The sequence below is a fragment of the Homarus americanus genome, unplaced genomic scaffold (genome assembly GCF_018991925.1).
Source record: "Homarus americanus isolate GMGI-L3 unplaced genomic scaffold, GMGI_Hamer_2.0 scaffold33468, whole genome shotgun sequence".
Taxonomy (NCBI): domain Eukaryota; kingdom Metazoa; phylum Arthropoda; class Malacostraca; order Decapoda; family Nephropidae; genus Homarus; species Homarus americanus.
Genome location: NW_024714177.1, coordinates 1,697,353 through 1,718,921, shown reverse-complemented (window position 1 = coordinate 1,718,921; position 21,569 = coordinate 1,697,353). Strand labels below are relative to the sequence as shown.

Genomic DNA, 21,569 nt, shown 5'->3' with positions numbered 1-21,569 from the left:
TTGCATGGTGAACTGTACTGTGTTGCATGGTGAACTGTACTGTGTTGCATGGTGAACTGTACTGTGTTGTATGGTGAAGTGTACTGTGTTGCATGGTGAAGTGTACTGTGTTGCATGGTGAACTGTTTTGTTTTGCATAGTTAACTGTTTTGTGTTACATTGTGAACTGCAGTATACGTTGTGTTGCTCTAGGTCAGTGGTTCTCAACCTTGTTTGCCCCATGCACCCCTTTCACCATATGTCAGAATGTCATTCCCCCCTCCTTTCCAAGATTGTCTGCCTCAAAAAGTGCATTCCAAATAATATGCATATAATACTGAAAATCCTTTATTTTTTCCATATTAGTATCAGCCCCCCTGAAAACCTGAATTCTGGTTGAGAACCCCTGGGTGTACAGAGGTGTAAGACGTGGCAGCACTCGTGTAACATACAACCTAACCATTAGCTGTTGTCATGTTTGTTTACCTGTCCCACGTGTCAACCAGGTGTGTGTTGATGTAGCAGTGACGATAACTCCTCCAGCCTGGCGGGTCCACAGTTGCAATGATTCTTGCACGATAACTATTTCTTGTAACCTACTCCCCACTCCTACCCTACCCTACCCTACTCCTTACTCCTACCCTTACCCTTACCTCACTTACCCTACCTTACCTTACCTTACCTTACCCTACCCTACCCTTACCCTTACCCTTACCCTACCCTACCCTACCCTACCCTACCCTACCTTACCTTCAGTAGCTAGTTTTGGTATGCCCTTGTTGTTTACACTAAGTCAACCAGTCTCCTGTATATTCATAGTTCTCTGCTGACGAGGAATATTTGGCTCTGTGTACCCGGTCCCAGCTGGCGTGTGATGCTCTCTCTTTATTTATATAATTCCACGTGTCTTGTCTCCAGTGCTGTATGTTCAAAGGACGCGCCATTATGCTCGTAACTTTCAACTTCTTATGTGTGTGTGATGGCGTTAAGAAGTTCAGTCTTTGTGCATTGGGCTTAACCAACCAACCAACCAACCAACCCCCTCTCCCCCTTTGCGTGAGGTGCCAAACCCCTCACCCACCCCTCACCCCCCTCCCCCTCACCCCCCCTCCCCCTCACCAACCTCCAAAGTGCAATGATTTAGCTCAGTGAGGAAGATAATTTGAATCTTCTTTAAAATGTGGTGAAGGAAGGAGAGGGAGGAAGGAGGAGGAGGAAGGAAAGAGAGGCAGATGAAGGAGGAGAGGGAATAAGGAAACGGGTATTTTAACTGAACGTCTCTTAATTAGGGTAGAGTCTCAGTGTAATTAGTTCTCCATTTTGAACATTTTTCTCTTAAGTATAAACCAGTCAGTTCTAACATCTTAAACTTACGGGGAAAATTGAACGTACGATAGGTTAGGGAGGGTCTATGTGCTGGTGGTGAGGGAGGGAGGGAGGGAGTCAGGGTGTTGTTGGTAGTGAGGGAGGGAGGGAGTCAGGGTGTATTGTTTATATACTATCCCTGGATGAGTACACCGTAACTCACATAGTCGTATTCTGGGTGTACTCGTAAGTGTCAGAGCTTTGTGAGCAGTTTTGGTTATGAGTCGTCTTGTGAGCTCGGTGTTGTTGGGTTTCTCTTATTGTTGTTGGGTTTCTCTTATTGTTGTTGTTTCGTGAGGGTCCTCCACTGATAACTTGTTTACCATTTTACATTATTGCTGTCGTGTGTGTCGTGTGTGTGTGTGTGTGTGTGTGTGTGTGTGTGGATAATAAGTATGTCGTTGAGGATTTTCATCCTCCATATATAAATTACCATCTGGCTTAACCACCTGCCAACACCACCTGCCAAATGCAGCTACCGGCCACCACCCTATCACCACTGCAAATCTTTTGCCCACCTGTCACTGTCTATCAAATTCTGCCTCTACCTGTGACCTGCTTCCACTTGGTTCCCACACCGACCACCTGCCAACTACGTGCACCATCCTTTACCCAGATGGTTGTGTGTGTTTACCGCCAGCTGAGCCAACAATGTGGACACCACGGAAATCTTTGCCACCTGTTTTGTGTTGCTTCCCTGCCAGACAGCCTGACCTCACACACATACCTTGCCAGCCTGACCACCACACCTTGCCAGCCTGACTTACACATACCTTGCCAGCCTGACCCTACACATACCTTGCCAGCCTGACCCTACACACACACACACCTTGCCAGCCTGACCCTACACATACCTTGCCAGCCTGACCCTACACACACCTTGCCAGCCCATACATATACCTTGCCAGCCTGACCCTACACATACCTTGCCAGCCTGACCACCACACACACCTTGCCAGCCTGACCCTACATACCTTGCCAGCCTGACCCTACACACACACCCGCAGCCTGACCCTACACACACCTTGCCAGCCTGACCCTACACATACCCAGCCTGACCCTACACACCTGCCAGCCTGACCTACACACACACACACCTTGCCAGCCTGACCCTACACACACACACACACACACACGCCAGCCTGATCCTACACATACCTTGCCAGCTGACCTCACACACACACACACACACACACCTTGCCAGGGGTGGAGAGCCAGGAGGGATTACTAAGCATGGAGAACATAGCATCTCTCTCTCTCTCTCTGCGCCATTATCTTCACCAAACGTAAATATTATCCGTCGTATATTATCATCAAATAAACTCCTTCTCTTCTGGTTGTTGTGTGGATGTAAACAAAGGCGTCTTCTTCTCTTTGTTGACACACACCCCTCACCTACCTTCTTCTTTCTTCCTCTTCTCTCTTCTTTCCTTCTCCTTCTCTTTTTTCCTTCTCCTTCTTCTCTCTTCTTTCTTCAAGTGTGATGATCTAAAATGGCTGCTGGTGTCATTGGCAATAATATTATAAGATAAATTATGTGGAACTTGATCTCTTGGCATGACTCGTGTGTTTATTTCAATGGAGATTTAGTAAGTGTAGGGATGATGAGGATGGGTGTGGTGAGATGATGGGGATGGAGGGTGGGGGATGGATTAGGGTGGTGGGGGATGGATGGGGGTGGAGGGGATGGATGGGGTGGAGGGATGGTTAGTGTAGGGGATGGATGGGGTGGGGGATGGTTGGGGGTGGTGGTGGAGGATGGATTAGGGTGGTAGGGGGATGGATGGATGGATGGGGTGTAAGGGTGGACCATATGTATAGAATCACCATAACATTTAGGTCTTATCTGTCTAACATATCTGGTTCCTCCCTCCTGGTCTCTCTCTCTCTCTCTCTCTCTCTCTCTCTCTCTCTCTCTCTCTCTCTCTCTCTCTCTTCTCCTTTTAATATACAACATTCACGTCCCTACACACACACACATAGTCGTAAACTTATAGAAATTATCCCAGTTGAACCGCTGTGACAAAAGAGGCAGTGTTGGTCAGGACAGGTGTGTCAGGGGTGGAACAGGTGTGTTAGGACCGCCGGACTGACCCTAAGGTGTAGTGTGTCTGCAGGCGGTGAGGAGGAGTCACCTTCAGTATTCACGTCTCGTCCTCATTACCTGACGGGGTGTTTAAGGTGGTACTTGAGTTCGACCTTGACTGAGAAATGGGTGAGGCGAGGAACTGCATGGTGGTAAGGTCACTCAGGGTCACGTGTGCCAGCTTAGGTCATCCAGGGTCACGTGTGTTAGCTGAGGTTAGGTTAGCCAAGTCAAAAAAAAAAGATCATATGAGATTAGGTCATGCAGGTGAGAACACGTTGGCAGGTGAGCTTAGGTTAGGCATTTGAGATTAGTTTAGCGAGTTAAAAGATTTAGTCATTCGATCTACGGTCAAATCAGGTCAGGTCATCCACATGAATCGATATAGCTTCCCTCTACAGTACGTTACATAGGTCAGGCCAGGTCATCTAGGTGAATCGAAACGAACTGACCCTCTCAACACAGGTCAGGCCAAGTCCTCTAGGTGAATCGATAAAAGTCACCCAGGTCAGGTCAGGTCAGGTCAGGTCCAGCGGGTACCTACACGAGCCACCTCCTCCTACCCAGATACTGCTCAAGGTGGACGTGTTCCCCGCTCCAGCACTTAAGTTATGAGGGGAGAAGCAGCAGTTTAGTGGAAAAGAATGTTAATGGTGTTTTGCAAGTGATGGTGCAACTGGAAGGCCTGGTGCTAGTTGTGGGGGGTGGGGCTGGTTGTGGGGGTAAGGGAATGATGGTGGTGGGAGGGACTTGTGGGAGTGGTTGGGATGGTGGTGGTTGCGGATAATGGTGGTGATTGTTGAGATGGTGGTGGTTGTAAGAGATAGAAGTAGTTGTGATGGCTGTAGGAGAGTTGTAATAGTGGTAGGTGCTGATTGTGATGATTGTGGTTGTACTAATAGGTAATGATGATGCCCCAGGACCTACCCAAGTGACCTAAACAGACCAAGAAGGCACAGGTAAGGACCCCCCACCCGACCCCTCCACCATATAACACCGGGTCAAGTGGACAAACCTATACACACAAGACCAGCACCACCACACACACCACACACCACACCATCCCATACACACCACACACCACACCATCCCATACACCACACCACACACCACACCATCCCATACACCACACCACACCACACCATCCCATACACCACACCACACCACCACCACACACCACACCACCACCACACACCACCACCACACACCACACCACACACACTACACCACATCTTTAATATATTTTCCATTTAATAAGGAAGTAATAATTATATCTTATACTAAACTAGGAAGAGAGACTCCAAGGCCGTAGATAACATTAATTTAAGTGTTCTTCCAGCCAGGAATATTTACCAGCGCACCACCAAGGTCACACACACACACACACACACACACACACACGTACGTTATGGTCGGACGCTTACTGTGCTGGAGGACAAGGGAGTGAGACGTAATGGAGTGTTTGGTTTCTTTCTTCCTTTCTCTTCTTCCTCCTCCTTCCTCTATCCTCTTCCTCCTCCTCCATTCTCTTCCCCTTCTTCTCCCCTCTTCACTTCTTCCTTTCTCCTTTTCTCCCAATGCGTGTTATTTATCCTCCTCCTCCTCCTCCTCCTCCTCCTCCTCCTCCTTCAATCAACAGGTGACACAACAGGTAACTCACGAAACCTGCAGCCTTACACACCCTCAGGTTGAGGAGCTGGGGAACGAATCCAATCCCTCCCAATCCACCATCCCAATCCCTCTTAATCCCTCCCACTCCCTCCCAATCCTCTCCCAACCCTTTAATCCTCTCTCCTCCCATCTCTCTCCCATCCGCCATCCCAATCCCTCCCAATCCCTCTAATCCTCCCACCTCTCCCAATCCACCTCTCCCAATCCCTCCAATCCTCCCAATCCCTTTTATCCTCTTCCCACTTATCCCACTCTCTCTAATCCCTTTCCCACTTCTTTCTATCTCGTTACCCTCGACAGCCTCGTTTAAATGACTTAATGAGGGAACGACAGGTGTATGCTAGGTAGATATATGGGGAAGAACGTGGGTGATGGTGGTAGTGGTCATGGTGGTGATGGTGGTAGTGGTGGTAGGTGATGGTGGTAGTGGTCATGGTGGGTGATAGTGCTGGGTGATGGTGGTAGTTGTCAGGTGGGTGATGGTGGTAGTAGTGGTATGGTGGGTGATGGCATGGTGGGTGATAGTAGTAGTGGTAGGTAGTGTCATGGTGGGTGATAGTGGTAGTAGTGGTAGGTAGTGGTCATGGTGGGTGATGGTGGTAGTAGTGGTAGGTAGTGGTCATGGTGGGTGATAGTGGTAGGTGGTGTTGCTGGGTTGTGTGAAGCGACAGGGTTAAACTAAATGACATTCAATAAAGGTAGAGTCCATGTGTATGTATGTCTGTCTGTCTGTCTGTATGTATGTATGTATGTATGTATATGTATGTATGTATGTATGTATGTATGTATTACTCTACGTTCCTTCCACCTTGCAAGTATACTCAGAAAAATAGGCTAAAAGATTAACACACACACACACACACACACACACACACACACACACACACACACACACACAAAACACACTCACTCCCCAACACCCCACTACCCGACCCTGATGTAACCAAACCTATCATTTGCTGGAGACGAGGCTGCTGGGTCGTGATCACTTAACTGCGTAGTTGACTGACTTATACAAACGGCGGCGGGAGGACCTTTGTGTGATCCTTAATGTGTAAGAGTTATTGTGGGAACCTTGTGTGTGTGTGTGTGTGTGTGTGTGTGTGTGATGTTGGTTTAGTCTCTCTCTGGTTAAGGGGAGATATTTTGAGAGGGAGCCGAGAGAGACACTGGTGGGGAGAGATATAGAGAACTCCTTAGAGAACCTGAACAAAAAAAACATAATGAATGAATGTCTCTCACCATCTCTCACACGTGATAATTACAGGTTGTTGGCAGGTGTCAGGATGCCTACATAACCCTACTATTAACCCAACCCGTAATTAGCTAGCGAGGCGTTTGATGATCAGTGTTGCATTACGGTTTTTTTTGGGGAGGGGTTCTGGGCTCCATTTTCACCCCCTCCCCCTCTCCCGCGATTTTTGGGGTCGGGGAGGTGGGGGTGGGTGGAGGGTGGGTGGGGTGTCTTAAACTGACAAACGTATGTATAATTGTATGTTATTTCTTGTTCTTATTGTTCGTTCTGTTCTTCGTTTTTCGTGTATTTGTTCTTGTGTTATGTGACGTTGTGGTTTGTAAAGTTTAATTGTGTTTTGTTTGTCTTGTCGTTGGTGCATTTGTGTTGTTATTTTGTTGTTGTTGTTGTATTGACTTCACCCCGCCTGGACTTCACCCCGCCTCTCCTCACCCCGCCTTGCTTGACCTGACTGCTGGATGTTGTTGTTTGTATTCCTGAATTGATTATAACTTATCTGACCGAGAGTTGTTTATTTTTTCTTTTGTTTATTTGATCTTATTTCATTTTGTTTGTTTGGACTTGTTTTTTGTTTGGCGTATTTAATTTTGTTTCTTTTTTTCTTTGATTGTTTGTTTTACTGCCGAGTTTTCAGATAGTCTTTCTTGCTGCCCTTAGTTCTTAGTCCTTTCCCTGCCCTTAGTCCTCTCACTGCAGCCCCCAGTGCCCTCAGTCTACAGTCCTCTTTCTCCCCTGCCACCCGCCCACAGCCCTCACCCCACAGCCTTAGTTACAGTCCCTTTCTCTGCCACCAGCCCACAGCCTCCACCTCAGCCTCACCTCAGCCCCCCACCCTCAGCCCTCTCGCGTCCTATATACAGCTCACCTCAGGGTCACTATCCCTCAGTAATTCTTATATACGATCATTTCTCACATTAATATTTAGAAGCGTGTTTAGTTACGGTAAAGTCTCGGGGCAAGTTTAACGTCATTTTGTTTACATATGCCGTAGTTCAGGTGAGTTAGAAGTAACCTGGCGAGTACACCTGTCTAATTAAAGGGCAATATGACTAATTAAGAAAGACTAAGTAGAGTTATTTTTCTCTCCTTCCTGGTGTCAATAAGAACGTATGTACAGTACCTAGTGGTATAGTCTAAGTGTCGTTTTAACGCCATATATGAACCTGGTAAGATAAGTTCTCATAAATACAGTTAAAGGTGAAGGGAGGGGGTAAACATGCGGTGGGGGGAAATTCGTCTAAGAAAATTCAAAACGGGGAAAATATTAAACTAAGATTGTTGTGAGTTGGGGAGTGGGGGGTGGGGGGTGCTCATGGTGGTGATTAAGAGAGGAGTAAAAAGGTTTGTTATTGTTGTGGTGTCATGGTTAACGAGGTCATTATTCACCTAATGATGTGTGTGTGTGTGTGTGTGTGTGTGTGTGTGTGTGTGTGTGTGTGTGTGTGTGTGTGTGTGTGTTACCACCTGCTTCATTTACCACCCACCTTCCGTCTTGGGTAAGTCCTGCTGCTTACATCCTACCCCACACCCCTACCCTAGCCTACCCTACCCTACACCCTACCCTAGCCTACTCCTACCCTACACCCTACCTACTCCCACACCCCACTCACCTACACCCTACCCCACCCTACACCCTACCCAACCCTACCCCCCACACTCTACCCTAGGTAGTAATCTCGACAGGAGCTGCCATGCACAGGCCAACCGGCTATTGCAGACTCTTATTTTCTTATGTTCTTATGTTCTATACCCCCACTTACCCTATACCCTACACCCCTACCCTACACCCCTACCCTACTCTAGATGCCTACCACAATACTGACTGACAGGCCGTGAGATACCGACCCCGTAGTCTCCTGTTATTGCGACAAGATAGGAGCCAGGAACATTATCAGGGCGCCGGGAGTGTTCTGTTCTTGTGTTCTCTTGTTCTTACACTTGTTCATCATTGTTCTGTAGTGTTCTTGCTGGTGTTTGTTTGTTTGTGGTGGTAGTGTGGGTTGTGCAGTTTGAGTGTGTGAGTGTGTGTGGCAGATAAACACACACACACACACACACACGTCTACAATGTTCAACACTTCATAAGATAAACAAAGTGTGACCATAAGTGAGGCAAGTCTTTAATATTTTGCCACCATCCATCTCTCTCTCTCTCTCTCTCTCTCTCTAAGCCAGGAGAGAAGGTTTTATGGTCAGGGAGTATTCATATAAATAAATCCCGTAGGAGGCGCTGCTGGTGCCTGATAATATCTTCATCCCTCTACCGCCTGATGGCTCTTGGGCGGCGTCGGGGTGGTGGTAATAGTCGTGGTAGTAGTGGAGGAGGTGTGGTTGTAGAAGTGTATGGTGGTGGTGATGGTAGTAGTCGTGATGGTGACAGTCGTGGTGGTGATGGTAGTAGTCGTGGTTGTGGTAGTCGTGGTGGTGATGGTCGTGGTTGTGGTAGTCGTGGTAGTGCTCCCCGGAGACGTATGAGGTGTTAACAGTGTCGTCATCTCAGGTTATTGCTCCTTAATTAGCCTATCTTGCTTACCTGATCGCCGCCGCCAGCCTCACTCAGGTATCGTCCCACGTGGAGTGAGGTAATTTCACCAGGTGTGTCTCCCCACCTCCTTTAGCCCCGAGAACTGGTGAGATATACCTGTGTGTGGTGATTAGGAGTGTGAGGTAACCTGTGTACCTGTGTGGTGATCAGTGTGAGGTTACCTGTATACCTGTGTGGTGATCAGTGTGAGGTTACCTGTATACCTGTGTGGTGATCAGTGTGAGGTTACCTGTATACCTGTGTGGTGATCAGTGTGAGGTTACCTGTATACCTGTGTGGTGATCAGTGTGAGGTTACCTGTATACCTGTGTGGTGATCAGTGTGAGGTTCCTGTATACCTGTGGTGATGAGTGTGAGGTTACCTGTATACCTGTGTGGTGACCAGTGTGGGGTTACCTGTATACCTGTGTGGTGATGAGTGTGAGGTTACCTGTATACCTGTGTGGTGATCAGTGTGAGGTTACCTGTATACCTGTGTGGTGAGTGTGTGAGGTTACCTGTATACTGTGTGGTGACCAGTGTGAGGTTACCTGTATACCTGTGTGGTGATGAGTGTGAGGTTACCTGTATACCTGTGTGGTGATCAGTGTGAGGTTACCTGTATACCTGTGTGGTGATCAGTGTGAGGTTACCTGTATACCTGTGTGGTGATCAGTGTGATGTTACCTGTATACCTGTGTGACAGTATGAGGTTACCTGTATACCTATGTGGTGATCAGTGTGAGGTTACCTGTATACCTGTGATGAGTGTGAGGTTACCTGTATACCTGTGTGGTGATCAGTGTGAGGTTACCTGTATACCTGTGTGGTGACGAGTATGGTGAGATACCTGTATGGTGATCATCGCAATCAGACGGGCTGTCAATCATGGTAGGGGCGACTCCCTTATCAACCTCAGGTCCTGACGAAGGTTACACAGTGTTGAATATTTTCCGGCAGGAAGAAGAAGAGGGGGAGGAGGAGGAGGAGGAAGAGAAGCATAGAAGAAAATAGACATGGAGAAAGAAGGGAATGAAGAAAAGAAGGAGAATTAATAGGTAGAAGATGATAAAGAAAAAGATGATGATGATAATGAAGAGAGGAAACGAAATAAGAAGGAACTGTGTTTTTACCAACTCTTAAGGTTAGGTTAGGTTAGGTTAGGGTGCTGTGTGTGTGTGTCGTGGCCTAGCTGATGCTCTCCACCCCTCCGTCACCGCCACCGCCAGGCAGGTAATCTCAACACGCTATAAAAAATCAATCCATTCTCAACCGGTTATATTCTGGAATAAATTTGATGCTGGTTTTATAGTTAAGGTGTGTGCGATTTGGTTACCCTTCCTCCTCCCCCCTTCTTTCCCCCTCTTCTTCCCCTCCCATCTTTTCCCTCTCCCTCCTCTCCCCTCCTGAGTGAGGTGTTGGTGTACAATGTTAACGCCTAAGATCCTCCTTCCTCATCCATCATCCACCTCCCTCATCCAGTACTCGCCTCCATCACCCACCTCCGTGAGATATGGATTCATTATTGGTGTGTGTGTGTGTGTGTGTACTGTATATATGTATGTATGTATGTATGGCATTTGTGGTCACCATCATCACCACCACCACTATCAAAAGCTACAGGTGGGTGGTTGATGGTAGTGGTGACGATGGTGGTTGATGGTAGTGGTGACGATGTTGGTGGTAGTGGTGACGATGGTGGTGGTAGTGGTGACGATGGTGGTGGTAGTGGTGACGATGGTGATGATGGTGGTGGTAGTGTGGGTTATTGTGGGCGTGGACACTCAACTTGCCTCACTCGGGTGTTGCCCGCACACACCTCGCCGCCCACGCCCCTCACTGCACCTATTGTTACCCGCATCTCCTCCCTTCACTGCTTCTCAATCAATCCCCCTTCTTCGTGTGTGTGTGTGTGTGTGTGTGTGTGTGTGTGTGTGTGTTTTATGGTACAATAAATTATTAATTTTTAAGTTACATTGTGTTGGGTCACTCCTTCCCCTACCACATATACAGGTACAGGTGTAGATACATATGTGCTACATAGACAGGTACAGGTACGATACAGGTACAGGTACAGAAGTACATAGACAGGTACAGGTACAGACACAGGTACATAGACAGGTACAGGTACAGCACAATCCTTCCTGCAATATAAACGAACTGCGCTGCCCGATAACATCTTGACCAAACTAATTATTGGTCAAATATATTTTCCTCGACAACATTGTATAAAATGAACCTAACTGGACTTGTGTGTGTGTGTGTGTGTGTGTGTGTGTGTGTGTGTGTGTGTGTGTGTGTGTGTGTGTGTAAAGAGAGAGAGGAATGTAATAATTAAATTGTCTCTTAATAACCTCTACGAGAATTAGTCGGAGTCACTCACCTTCGACAAACTGTTCACCTTGTAGTCAATTAATTGTCCGTCCGTGTGTCGTGTAGCTGTGGTCCAAGTGCCCAGCGAGGCGAGAGAGACTTATTGGCTATCGCAACCCCCGAGCCTTCCAAACTGGGGTGTCGCTAATGGTCAGTTATCAGGAGGTAGAGGGAGGGCCGGTGGGGCTGGGGCTGGTGTACTACTGCGCTGCATTTGAATAGATAAAGAGAGGATCCAGTAGTCTCTCTTGTTGCATGAGGTGTTCGATCCTCTTATAGCCACAGTGAGAGAGAGGTTCAGGAGGATAAATATAGATGCTGGGGGTTTCTGGAGTTTATTGGCATTTGTTTTTATCGGTGGTGTGACGGCGTTCGAGGGTGCACTGATTTTTTCCGGGGTGAAATTTTGAATGTTATTTTGTCTTGTTATTTTAAGGTATATTAAGTCTCTTTTTTTTCTGTTACAGGTACGTAATACTGAGGACCCCGCTGCACCACCTGAGCACCAGCCTCCCTCTAGTGCTGGAGGCTCACCTGCCTACCTCAAGACACCCTCACCTCACGCCCAGGTACTCTATCTTTCTTGTCATCTTCGTTGTCGTCTTTCTTCTTCACATTTTTCTTTCTCCTCTTCCTTCTACTCCCCCCCTCCACTTCCTCCACCTTCTCCCACCCTTCTCCTCCCACCTCTCTCCCTCGTCTCTCCCACCTCCACTGTTCATTAATCTTTACCTGCCCGGGAGTCTGTGTGTGTGTCGGTATGTTTGGGTGCAGTGTGAACTATGATGAAGGCGACTGTGACTCTTGTTGATATATTGTTTGTGTCAAGGGTCATGTTGTTTAACCTATTACCATCGTCTGTGTGTGTGTGTGTGTCTGTGTGTGTGTGTGTGTGTGTGTGTGTTAGGGCTAGACACAGTAGCAGGTGTAAGGCCGCTGGGGTTGTCCTCAGCCTCACCTGGCCCTGAGTGTAACGTTGACCTTCCCGACACAAACAGTTTAATCACCTGAATCACCTGTTAACTAATTACTGAAGGCTTATGGGTTACCGACGCCCGGTGGGTAAATGTTTCTGATTTATGGCGTTAATTCACACATTATCCATCATGGTGTTATCCAAAGCTGACGGTGCGATATTGCTCCTCGGTGGGTGATGCTAACCTCCCAATACGCCGCCCACCCTCCCACCCAGTTGTGGCGGAGGTCAGGTATTCGTGTCAGGGATAATTTAATAATACTGTGGTTGTCAGTGCGGTGGTTCATCTTAATCACATGTCACACTCTATTATGGAGGACGACCCTCATTTGGGAGGCGAGGTGGGAGGTGTGAGGCTCAGAGTGTGGATGATGAAGTGGTCAAGGTGGTGCTGCGTCACCTGGCGTGTGTGGGGGTGGGTGGTGGTGGTGGTGGTCAGCTGGTGGTGTGGTAGTGGCGGAGTCGCTAGATGGTTCCCGCTGTGAGAGAGACGCCGGGAACTGTGTCCGGGTCACTGTGAGGCGTCTCCACCATCACGACAATGTTCACCTACCCCCTCCCCCCCGTCAGTAGGAGGGGCGAGGGTGTGGGTGTGTGAGGGCAGGGCTGGGCTGGGGTTTTGAGTCCGTGACATGTGTTGAACTGGCCCCCGTCCTGCACCTCCCCGCCCCGCCGCTCCCCCACACCTACACCCAGATCGTGATACACACAGTCACGACATACACTCAGGTAAAACACGCCCTCACACTGCTGCACTTTGTACTCGACTACTACAACAGCGTGTGGTTGTAACGTGTATACCACCCCTGTACACGTTACCAAGGCAACACCAGCTACTCACATAAACATCAAGTCGTTGCCAGTACGAGCGGTCATCAGTGCCTGGCGTGCAACTCGACCCAGCCAAGACGGTCTCAATGGAGGGGCGACAGACAGCAGTTCACTCTCCTGGTTGAGTGCAGGATGCGGGTGGTGACTAGAGTGTGTGTGTGTGTGTGTGTGTGTGTGAACTTGTGCTTTATCCGTGTATCTTTCTATCTTTGTTTGTTTGTGTGTGTGTGTGTGTGTGTGTGTACACCCGCATGAAGGATGGCGGGGCGTCACGCCTGGCCTCAGCCGCTCAAGACGAGCTGTAGCTAACTTACAATTTATAGCTGGCTGGGTAAACACACACACACACAGGTAAGGTCATATCAGAAGCCAGGGAGGGTTGAGGAGGTGCCGCTAGTTGTATCTGAAGGTGTAGGTACTGGTCCGCTTCTGTGAATTAACCATTATTGTCATCACCATATTGTTATTATTTGTTTATTATTTATTATTGTTATTTGTTTATTATTTATTATTGTTATTTGTTTGTTATTGTTGTTGTTGTTAATATTATCCACCACAACACCGCCAGGCTGGACATAACACGTCTAGTTACAGTAATTTTAGCGCAATTTCGTCGCCACTCTGCTGGATGTTTGTGTGGCGTCCATAACAATGGCCTGGGGGGGGCACGTGGGGTCTGGTAGCAGGTGTTGTGTGCCTGCATCCTGACATTATCTGATCTGCGGCTTTCTGTCTGTCTGTTTAGGTCATAAATAACGAACACAACTGAATCACTCTGTCTATCTGTCTGTCTCTCTACTGTATCTGTCTGTCTGCCTGTCTCACTGACCACCACCCACACCAAAGTTCTGAACTAAAATATGTTTGTTTTTTTCACCATCTGACGTGTCCAGGTGTTACGTTAACACCACCAACGTGTTTAAAATGAACAAATAAAATCGTGTAGAAATTGCCAGCTTTGTTTGTCAGCTTATCAAGAGGTAGAAGCTGTAACCACCCACAGGCTCTTATCTTTGGTGTATCTGATCCTTGCCTTGTATCTGGGCGTCACACACACACACACACACACACACACACACACACGAAACTTCTCAAAACGACGACAGGAGGGAGGCAGCGGCGGTGGTGTGTGTGTGTGTGTGTGTGTGTGTGTGTGTGTGTGTGTGTGTGTGTGTGTGTGTGTGACTCCTGAGACACACACACACACACGACACTTGAGGTGAGATGTTTGTTTACCGTGGCGAGAGTGACCATGATATTTTAGGGTCCGGTGTTCGTGTTATCTTCAGGTGATCATGGTTCATAAATTTATATATTGGGAGTGTGTGTGTGTGTGTGGGGGGGTGGGGGGTCATCTCGCAGACAAGTTCTGTTCTCTCTCTCTCTCTCTCTCTCTCTCTCTCTCTCTCTCTCTCTCTCTCTTCACCAGTCCTACTTGGCTCGGGGAACACAGGACAGTCGACTTAAAACTTGCTTGTCTTCGGGGACAGGACCTGGGGAGACGTACACACACACACACACTCCTTAGTTAATGTTTCCTAGTTCTTAACCTGTCATTAGCATCTCCAAACACGTGTGTACAGCAAGGTTGGCCTGGGAGAACGTGTACGTGTGTGTGTGTGTGTGTGTGTGTGTGTGTGTGTGTGTGTGTGTGTGTGTGTGTGTGTGTGTGTGAGGTAGGTGTGTGTGTGTGTGTGTGTGTGTGTGTGTGTGTGTGTGTGTGTGTGTGTGTGTGTGTGTGTACGTACCAGTTGTCCTTAACACCAGAATATACGTAACACACACACACACAAAGGCTGGTAGAGGTGTGGACTCAGGTGTGTTTCAGCGCGTGCCTGTCCCGGCCTTGCCTTACCTACCTGGTAGTGGGGGTACACCTTGCTTGGGTCCGTCCGTCCGTCCATCCATCTATCCGTCCGCCTGTCTGTCTGTCCGCCTGTCTGTCTGTCTCAACCCCTCTACCACCATCAGTTGACTAGTCGTTTATCTATGTTGGTATTGACGGGTTAGATCTACAGGGAGTGATGTGGACGGATGAACACACAGCTAACAACACCAACACCACACCAACACTACACCAGCACCACACCAACACCACCAACACTACACCAGCACCACACCAACACTACACCACACCAGCATCACACCAACACTACACAACACACACCAACACCACCAACACCACACCAACACCACACACCAGCACCACCAGCACCACACCAACACCACCAACACCACACCAACACCACACCAACACTACACCAACACCAGCACCACACCAACACCACACCAACACCACACCAACACTACACCAACACTACACCAACACCAGCACCACACCAACACCACACCAACACACACCAGCACTACACCAGCACCACACCAGCACCACACCAACACCACACCAACACCACACCAACACTACACCAACACCAGCACCACACCAACACCACACCAACACCACCAACACTACACCAACACCACACCACACCAACACCACACCAACACCACACCAACACCACACCAACACCACACCAACACCACACCAACACTACACCAACACCACACCACACCAACACCACACCAGCACCACACAGCACCACCCAACACCACACCAACACCACACCAACACCACACCAACACCACACCAACACCACACCAACACCACCAGCACCACACCAGCACACACCAACACCACAACACCACACCAACACCACACCAACACCACACCAACACCACACCAGCACCACACCAACACCACACCAACACCAACACCACACCAGCACCACACCAACACCACACCAACACCACACCAGCACCACACCAACACCACACCAACACCACACCACACCAACACCACACCAACACCACATACAAGTTCAAGAATAACAATATTAGTACACTTTCTACCCTCCCCCCTTCAATTAGTTTAGGTTAGGTCACCCTTACGTTAGGTTAGGTCAGATTAGGTCGCCGTTAAGTTCAGTTAGGTTAGGTTAGCAAGATCCTTCAGAGGCCGTGTTAGGTTAGGTTAGGTTAGGTTAGGTTAGGTTAGGTTACATGAAGACTTGACTCATTTAACTTAGTTGTGGTGGTCAGATATTCCTCCTGGTTGTCCTCGCCTCCTTGCTGCCGCTGTTTGAGGAATCATTATGTACCAGCAACACAGATCAGAGGTTCAAGAGACAGTTCGGGACGGTTCGGTAAAGGTTTGAAGGAGTCGAACTGTGAGAGGTTTAGTAAATGCAGAGACAAAGAGATGCTGATAAAAGTGTTTTGTTTTTTTCCATGTATAAACAAGTCGCTGGTGGGCGGGGCTGAAGGTGAGTAGGTAGTGTTTAGTAATTATTTAAGAGGAGGATTTATATGTGTGTCCCCGGGCGGCACACAGCACTGGTGACAAGGGTCTCCAGTGCTGTGGTGGGGAAGGATGTTGACGACGGTCCAGTGGTTCAGCGGAGAGATGATCCAGTACCTGCCTCACCTCCTGCTGGTGATGGACGCCCACACAACTCCGCGGGGGCGTTGAACCGTGTTTCACCAACAACCTCCGCGCATGTGTGTGTGTGTGTGTGTGTGTGTGAGACCTTGATTGATTTTGTGTGTAGCGTTTCAGGACACACACACACACACACACACACACACACACACACACACACACACTACCCCTGACTGGTGACTCTCTCCCTCACACCTCAGGGCTAAGAGGTTCACCTTCCTCATTGCCTTTGTTTACATACGGTACCTACCTGTGTGTTTACCTACCTGTGGCACCTGGGTTATCAGCTCTCTCTCGACCACCTCACCTCTCACCGTTTCAATAAATGTACAGGTAGATACTGACTTTTTCTTCAGTAGTTAGTAGGTATAGTTTAGTGTGTGTCATTAGTGTGTCATATACCAGGTATAGGGTGTCAGATCTTGGCCATAATGGACATCGTTATGAAAGTCAATATCTCTCTCTCTCTCTCTCTCTCTCTCTCTCTCTCTCTCTCTCTCTCTCTCTCTCTCTCTCTCTCTCTCTCTCTCGCTCTCTCTCGTAATTACTTAATTATGTTGGAGATTGGGTGAATTAAGACTTGAGAGGGACGTCCTCGACCACCACCAGTTATGCTTGGCTCCTACGACCTATCTGAAGGTGTCGACAGATAAAGAGCCCCCCCCTCTCACAAAAAATCGACTCATGTTGTACCCTGAAGAGTAAATGGTCACCACAACCCAACAATTTAGTTCTCATCATGCAAAACATCCCGACTGAGATACACACACGCAGGATCTCCATTATGCAAAGCTATACGGCCCGCGAGCCTCTCATTCTCCAGCCGCCGACACACTGTTTCCAACCCGTTCAGCCGCCGTCTCTCCTCCTCTCTCTCTCTCCCTCATTGTCTCTCAGTCGAGTTTCTGAAATTCTGGTCTGATCCTCCCCTCCCCCAACTACCCCCGCCCATGCTTATGTTGTTTCTTCATGGCTCTGTGTGTGTGTGTGTGTGTGTGTGTGTGTGTGTGTGTGTGTGTGTGTGTGTGTGTGTTTCTACCCCCTTCCCATTCACCTCCCCCCGTTCTTCTGTCTTCTATCCTCACGTCACCACCTATCCCCCGTCACCTCCTGTCCTCCCCGTCCTCAGAATCCTAGATGACACACCGAGTCGAATGGTTGTTGATACAGTGTCACACATCCGGGTCTTCCTATGATGGCACACCTGCTTAGCTAATTAATTAACCTGTGGGTCTTATTAAATCCCAAACCTTTGTGCCCCCCCCCTTAATTAGAGCGTATCATATCATGTGTTTTTTCTCCCGCCGTGTCTTGTGTGTGTCTGTACGTGATTTGGGTGGGCCTATCTAGTGCCCTGTCCAGTCCACCGTCACATGACCGCTTGGTGCACCTCCCAGCCTGCCTCTGACCTTTTGTTTTGATACATTGCTCTCTCTCTCTCTCTCTCTCTCTCTCTCTCTCTCTCTCTCTCTCTCTCTCCTCTCTCTCTCTCTCTCCATATAGCCACCATCACCACATCTAGCTGGACCAGACCCAATCCCATCCAAACCCAACTCGACCTGACCTGACCCTCACTTCTCTCCATGCTTAGCTCTCAACCCTCGACCTATGTATCTGGGGTATCACACACACACACACACACACACACACACACACAAACACACACACAAAAGATTTCCTAATTTGGATTATTCTTGTTCTTGTGTGTGTGTGTGTGTGTGTGTTCATTACGATATCCAGGTGAGAAAGGGAGGTTTAACAGGTGGGAGGGCAGCAGGAGGTGGGCCCCAAATCACCCCAATGCGCTGTTAACCCCTGGCAGGTAAGTGGCGAGGCGGCCCCCATAAACGTGTGTACCTGGATGTTGGGGGCTTATGCTCTGTCACGCTCCGTCGACTGTCCCCCTTTTCTCTCTTCTCTTCTCTAGTTTGTTATTTTCGTGAATTTGTTCCTACGTCTGTGTCTGCCTCATATGGCGTCCTACAGGGTGTGTCATTCGTCTTATTCACATTTTATTTTTCTCTGTTAATTTTTTCTCTCACCTTCGTTCTTTTCTTCTTGTTGGGTTTAATGTTTTTTTTTGTCTCGTTGTATTGCTTGTCATGACGATCAATAATTCACCTGTGTTTTAGTTTTGTCGTTTTTTTTAATGTGTCTTCGTGTTCTGAGGCGTCTTGGTACACACACACACACACACACACACACACACACACACACAGAGTCCTCCTGAGGGTTGGCGAACACAGCCCTCTGTCTGGGATCATTAGAACTGGGAACCCATTAAAACTAGGACCCATTAAAACTAGGACCCATTAGAACTAGGACCCATTAAGTCAGGTTAACGTCAATCTAGGAACTGAACCCATTTGACCAGACGCTGAGATACATAATGGCTCCTTGGCTGCTCAATTGCTCCCCCTTACGCCTCTCAACCTTATGACGTGATAATGACACCTGCGGCCACACCTGGTGAACTCTGAGGTGGTGATCACTGGGTCGAGCTTCACCTATCTGATTGTTGTGATCACGGTGTGGGTGTGAGTTGTGGTGGCTGTGTGCACGACGCTGCTGCTCTCATGGCCGTGTTATTATTATTGGTTTTATTATTGTTACTGTTATTATTATTGTTGTTGTTATTTTGTATTAATATTGTTTTAAATGCTGTGACAGACGGACAGCCAAGTATCATATAGACAAAGGAGGAGAGCCAAGACTCTGGTGTAGGGGTGGCACTCAGCGTCAGTGTGTGTGGGGTACGGCTGTGGAGGGCCCCCACCCCTCGGGACACGTCTGGCGACACTTGGCATTTATGTTGCTTTTGAGGGTCGTGAAGTTTATAGGTTATTAAGGTATTTAATGGCCGTTTACTGAGATTTTTCTTTTATTTTTTATTTTATGATATTTTCTTGGTGTTTTACTTTATTCTGGTGTAATTTATAAAGAAAATCAGTGTTTTTTATTCTTTGGGACGCCTGCAGAGGGCAATATACTTTTGAGGCTGGTTGTTGTATATTCCCGTGGCAGCAGCAGGAGGCGGCAGCGGCATCAGGGTCGCTCGAGGCATAAATCGGGAAAAATAGTGAATGTTGGTTCAGGTATCTCACAGGTGGAGTGGTGGGGCTGGGGGCTTAACCTCCTCTACGGGTCCTGGGGGCTGGTCGAAGCAGAGGTGGTGACTTAAACGCCAATGTTATGTTGTGCTGAACATGACTCTCGTGCAAGTGGTAACACGTGGAGGTTTTATGGTGGACAGGTTTGTTCCACCCACCCACCCACCCACCCACCCACCCACCGCCCTTATCACCAGGCCTGGAGGTGACGTACGCCCCCCGCCCACGTTTCATCTTCCCTCCTGCCGCCCACGCGTCCTCTGCTCCATCTATCCGAACCTCCGTCGTTCCTCCTACCCGCCCTCCCCCCCTCACTCCACACCTTCCAGGCTCATGATTTTGAAGCTCCATCAGGAACTCTGCTACCTAACCTAACCTAACCTAATACCTAACCTAACCTAACCTAACCTATCAGAAAAGTGTGTTGGGTCACTCCGGAGGAAGTACACCCTCTAATGATCAGTTAAGAGTGATTGAATAGGAGTCAAGCATTAAATTATGATCCGTGTTAAGATTTCTACACACACACACACACACACACACACACACACACACACACACACCGATTACAATATCCTCCCACATCTTTCGTCGGCAGGTGAGCTTAATTAGACGCCAGAAATTAGCATGTCAGGTGTGGCGGAGGTGGACACACACACACACACACACACACACACACGCGCTATATAAAATTTTCAACAACCACTAGTTCTTTCTCTTCGTGTCAGGAATATGTAAATTAAATAGATCACATGAAGATTAGACACCCCGTTTATTTTACCTGATGATTAGACGCATAACCTAACCTAACCTTACCTTGCCAAAACTCCTAACCCCATCCCTCAGGTAGCGTTAAGGTGTTTAATCATCAGGTGAAATAAAAGTTAAATGTCTTTTCTTCACGTGATCTGCAAACATATAAGTAGCCACGTTGGGTAGAAGAGGAGGAAGGAGAGGAGGAAGGAGGAGGGAGGAGGAAGGGAGGAGGGAGGGAGGAGGAGGGAGGAGGAGGAGGAGGAGGAGAGGGAGGAAGGGAGAGGAGGAAGGAAGGGAGGGAAGGAGGGAGGAAGGAGGGAGGAAGGAGGGAGGAGGAAGGAGGAAGGGAGGGAGGGGAGGGAGAGGAGGAGGGAGGGGAAGGAGAGGGAGGAGGAGGAGGAGGGAGGGGGAAGGGGAGGAAGGGAGGAGGAAGGGAGGGGGGAAGGAGAGGAGGAAGGAGAGGGAGGAGGGAGGGAGGAGGGAAGGGAGAGGAGGAAGGAGAGGAGGAAGGAGAGGAGGAGGGAGGAAGGAGAGGAGGAGGTTGGAAGCCCAAGCACACAACTCATCCTCAAAGCTCTTAAAACTTAGACCCTCCGCCTACTCCCATTCCCATCCCTCCCTCCTCTTCCCTTCCTCCTCCCCTCCCCCTCCCCGAAATTCCTCAACAGGTGAAGTATTTAGAGAATATAATGTACCTTGATGTGTAGAGAGATAACAGCCTCCCCGACACACGATCCGGGGCTATAAAGTCTTGTAATAATAAAAGGGAGAGGGAGAGAGAGGGGAGGGAGGAGAGAGAGAGAGGGGGGTTAGGAGAGAGAAAGAGAAGGAAGGAGAGAGGAAAGGAGAAAGAGAGAGAGAGGGGGAAGGATTGAGAGACAGAGAGAAATAATGGTCTACAGTAACAGGAGATTTAACCAACCCAGAAAGCAACTCCCTGTGATTTACGGCCTTGATACAAGTTTAGTGACATTTACAGCCAGGTGGACCCCAGGTAGGGTAATTACCTCACACACACACGCACCTGGTACACTAATTGGACAGGTAGCATCCCTCAAACACATAGAGCCTCTTTATTCTACAACTTAAGGTAGAATTTGCTACGACGAATTATTATTTGACTTGGCTCTCTGATTTCTTGGTG

At 48.5% G+C, this 21,569-nt stretch overlaps 1 protein-coding gene across 5 annotated transcripts in view; it reads left to right on the top strand.

Annotated features, from left to right (window-relative positions):
- The window catches only part of LOC121876480 (NAD(+) hydrolase sarm1-like), a 218,971-nt gene that overhangs the window by 71,148 nt on the left and 126,254 nt on the right, over positions 1 to 21,569 (top strand). For all 5 annotated transcript variants that reach the window (XM_042381606.1, XM_042381586.1, XM_042381616.1 and 2 more), the window contains exon 2: positions 11,721 to 11,822. In XM_042381606.1, coding sequence (XP_042237540.1) covers positions 11,721 to 11,822 — 102 coding nt within the window. The remainder of the gene's footprint in view (positions 1 to 11,720; positions 11,823 to 21,569) is intronic.